The sequence below is a fragment of the Buceros rhinoceros genome, unplaced genomic scaffold (assembly GCF_000710305.1).
Source record: "Buceros rhinoceros silvestris isolate BGI_N320 unplaced genomic scaffold, ASM71030v1 scaffold6181, whole genome shotgun sequence".
NCBI classification, from domain to species: Eukaryota; Metazoa; Chordata; class Aves; order Bucerotiformes; family Bucerotidae; genus Buceros; species Buceros rhinoceros.
Window position 1 is genome coordinate 4,077 of NW_010395852.1, and position 4,219 is coordinate 8,295.

Sequence of the window (4,219 nt, forward strand, 5' to 3'; positions counted from 1 at the left end):
GGCTCCTCAGGGACAACCTCAACCTCCCCGGGGGCAGCTGGAGGCCAGTTCCTCTTGTCCTGGTGCTTGTTCCTGGGGAGAAGAGACCGATCTCTGCTTGCTGCACCCTGCTGTCAGGGAGTTGTCAGAGCCAGAAGGTCTCCCCAGAGCCTCCTTTGCTCCTGGCTCAACCCCCCCAGGTCCCTCAGCTGCTTCTCAGATGTTCTCCAGACCCTTCCCATGTTCTCCAGACCCTCCTCTGGACACGCTGCAGCCCCTCAGGGTCCTTCTGGCAGGGAGGGGCCAGAACTGCACCCAGGATTCCAGGTGTGGCCTCCCCAGTGCCCCCAGTACAGGGGGACATCGCTGCCCTGGTCGTGCTGGCTGCAGCAGTGGTGACACATGCCAGGATGCTGGTGGCCTTCTTGGCCACCTGGGCACGCTGCTGGCATTCACCAACACCCCCAGGTCCTTTTCTCCTTTCTATCACAGGGAACATGACTTGGGGTTTGGTGGTTTTCTTTCTGTGAGGAGAAGAACTGTGCTTTATTTCCTTCACGTTTCTTCTGAGTGGACGCTACAGCTGTTGTTTCATTGCTCTCCCCTCTGATGTCTCTCCCAGGCTCTGTTCCCAGCTTTACAAGGTGTGTTGGTGGCTTTTCATTGTGCGTCACCTGCTCCTTCAAGTGACAACAGGGAACTCTTTTACAAGGTGAATTTTCTGGGAACCAAAGCAGTCATTGAAGCCTGCAAAGAAGCTGGAGTGCAGGTAAGGGTAGAAAAGCACCCAGAGACTGTAGGACACTCGTGTCCTCCTAACAAGTGCAGCATGGACCAGTCGCCGTCTGGTTTGATAGAGGAGCAAAGTTCTCCGAGCTACTGAATTACTGCTTGTTCTGCAGTGGAAAGGAGAGACTCGGTTGATCTCCCACCGAGTGTCTGGTGTAAGCACAGCCCGTGTCTGCCTCAAAACCTGCACAGACCCACCCAGAAAACCCGCAACCTTCCCGACGGCAGGAAGAGCAGCCGTTACAATGTGTCCCGCCAGACATCTGGGAACAGCCCACGGCAGAACAAGTGGCTTCTCTCCCGCTCTAATCAGAGGCCACCTCTAGAGACGACTTCTCCAGTGGTGGAGGCAGTCGTGGTGGCATCTTACCTGCGGGAATTCTTGGACCTCTAATGAGAAGGAACACACTGGGGCCCTAATCTTGGTGTAATTTGGTTTAGAAAGTCATTTGCCCACAAAACAAAGGGCCAGGGGAAACCAGGCTGCTGCTCAGGCAAGGCTGGGGGTTGTTTTTTTGTCTCCTTATGTTATTTTGATCTCCCATGGGTTGTCATTTGAATTCTTAGCAGATTTTGAGGCAGTGCATGTGAACCTCCTGTACTTACCCTGAGCAGAGTCACTGCCCCCGAAGCATCGTCTGTGTTCAGATGCAGCAGCGACAATGTTCAGAACCAGTGTCTGTCACACAGGGCTCCCAGCCCCGCCGTTTGGTGGCTGGTTTGGTTTCCCCCCATCGTGTAATAAGCTGCTGTAGGAAAGTTTCCCTTCGGGCTTAGTCTGGGCTCTGCCAGAGCACACGGCGATGCCTCGTTGGAGCTCGTGTCCCCTTTCCATTCCAGTGTGGATCTCGTTTAAAACACTCTGCTGATGTCTCATGTCCTGGTTGGAATCCACCAGGGCACCTTTTTAGCCAACAAACCCATCTGAGACAGCAGTCCTTTTTTGGATCAACATCCTGTGATGTCGCTATCGTCAAGATGAGCAAATGCATTTTCAGAACACTCACTGTGTGAGTGCTGGGATGGGCCAAGCCAAGGGGCTCTCAGGTCCTCTTGGAGGTGTGTTCCCTCGACTGGCTGCCTTGGCTGGTTGTTGAGATGTTTTGTTCTCCTGAAGGAGGTTAGTGTGACAGTCAGTTGAGAGTGGGAGTTTTTTCAGCTGCAGCCGCAGGTCATCCGTTAGCTCATGTTCTTCTAGACTGGGTTGATTATCTGTAGAATCAGTTGATTGAACATCGTTCTTGCCTTGACTTGGCCTTGGTAGATAGCAACCCCTTTGTCTAAAGCTCTAAACAACCATTTTCTCTCCCATCTCCTGCAGAAACTGGTGCTAACCAGCAGTGCCAGCGTGGTTTTTGAGGGCACAGACATCAAAAATGGATCAGAAGACCTCCCTTACGCAAACAAACCTATCGACTACTACACAGAGACGAAGATCCTACAGGAGAAGGTATTTGTCATCACGTGGTTAATATTCTAGATGCTTAAAACTGCCCTTGTAAAAGCAGGCCCTGCTCGAGGGGACCCTGCGAGCAGCTCGGGGCTGAAGAGGTCTCTGCTGTCCTCCACAATCTCTTTCAGTAAATAGAAAAGAAGCTGCAAAGAAAATCTGTGCCGAGTCAAGCACATGTGGCAATGCCGGCCAGAGCTTGCGGAGAGTAACTGACAGAGAATTCCCTCCGTTAAGGCAAATCCCTCTGGTTTTAGCCCTCTCAGCAAGGGGGCTGGTGAGCTGCGGCCTCATCTCTTCTGTTAGAGAAGCAGGTGGGGGGCTGCTGCTTTCAGTGACCCACCTCCTCTTCCTGAGAGGTGCTGATGGGGCTTAGCTGCACCTCAACTGATCCAGCTTTGTTTTAAGAGCAGCTGAGGGGAATTTTTCACCTCCTGTGCTCCTACTGGAATGCTGTTCCAGGGCCCCGTTTACCTGGTTTGCAGCCAGAAGTTCCAGCTGGGTTTGTGAACAGGTCACTGGGGAAGGTGGAGAGGAGATGGAGACGTGGGCTCTGTTGAGGAGCAGTCCAGAAGATCTGAATCTGAATGTTCCCTGCTCTGGACACCTGCAGCTCACCTGATTCTGTTCTAATTCAGGCTGTTAACACTGCACGTTTCGGGTAGAAGCATGGTAGGACAGGGTTGTAAATCAAAGCCAACAAACCTGCTTGGAACTATTTTCAGTGTCTCACACTTTGGTAGTGGAGGGAATCTTCTGGTGCAGCTGCAGCTGCCGGCGTCCTCTAAAGTGAAGTATTAGCCTTTGAGAATTTTTCTTACATTCCTTGAAAAGAGCCTCATTGAAAACTCAGCATAAACCTGTCTGTTCATGCGCCAGCCGGTGCAGTGGGTTAGTAAAGTGGAAGCTACGAGTAGCAATTGAGTCTCACCCCACGCTTGTGGCGATGGCTTGGGTGCAGCAGGGGAGTGTTCAGTGTGTGTTTGTCCACATCTTGGATTTTGAATAGGAAACGCAGGAGCTGTTAAAATCGAGCAGAACGTGTCGTTTGGAGACTCCCCGTGGAATTAAATCTCCTTCAAAGACCCCTCGATCACTCGTAAAGCTGTGGGGTGGGCAGCAGTCCTCACCCCTGGCCAAGGAGCGGGTGGGACTCCCCCCTTCAGCAGTGTTCTTGGTGTACGGCACTGCAATGCTCTGCCCAGCCCCTCTCTCCCGATTTTTATTCTTTTTTTTTCCCCTACAGGAAGTGCTCCGTGCAAATGACCCAGACAACAATTTCCTCACGACCGCTATTCGGCCCCACGGGATATTTGGTCCTGGAGACCCTCAGCTGGTTCCCACCCTCATCCAGGCAGCTCGGGGTGGCAAAATGAAGTTCATAATTGGGTGAGCAGCGCTCAGTCCTTTTAGAGTGTTTGTTCAAACTGGTGCTGAACCTCCAAAGCCCTTTTGGAGGGGAATAATGTTAAACCAGCAGCAGAAAAAAAATGCAGTTCTTTGATTTGTCCCTTGAGATCCAGGAAGCTTCTGTGTGAGGGACTTGTGCGCTAAGAGATCGTAGCACAAAAAGAGTGTCAGTGGGGCAGCTGCCGTAGCTCGAGCTGCCTCGGCTGTGTCCAAGAGCTGGCCTTGCAAACTCGAGGGAGCTCAGGTGACCTGCTGGGCGTTGCTTCAGTAGGCACCTCTGTACCTGTGGGGCAACAGATCGAACACGGTGGTTGCATCTGCTTCAGATGGAAGTTGGCTTGATTGAAGGGGTCAGTGAGGATTTCCTGAGCCGAGAAATTCCTGACTGAAAGCTTGTTGCTAAGTGCCTTTCTCTGTGCCAGTTGCTGCTCTGATTCTATCTGTTCTGGGTCTGTGGATCCCTCTGCTGATTCAGAGACCTGCGGGGTCTGCAGCACCTCAAAACCTGGGAATTGTGGGGTTTAAAGATGGGGCTGTTGCAGGAGCAACAACCTGGAGGGTCTTGACTAGAGCTGAGACAACGGCAGCCTC

The 4,219-nt window shown here is 52.3% G+C and overlaps 1 protein-coding gene across 1 annotated transcript in view; it reads left to right on the plus strand.

Moving 5' to 3' along the window:
- Positions 1-4,219, plus strand: part of NSDHL (NAD(P) dependent steroid dehydrogenase-like) — a 9,225-nt gene that overhangs the window by 3,597 nt on the left and 1,409 nt on the right. Inside the window, exons 3-5 of the mRNA XM_010145678.1 lie at positions 602-748; positions 2,090-2,218; positions 3,465-3,607. Of these exons, the coding sequence (XP_010143980.1) occupies positions 602-748; positions 2,090-2,218; positions 3,465-3,607 (419 nt within the window). The remainder of the gene's footprint in view (positions 1-601; positions 749-2,089; positions 2,219-3,464; positions 3,608-4,219) is intronic.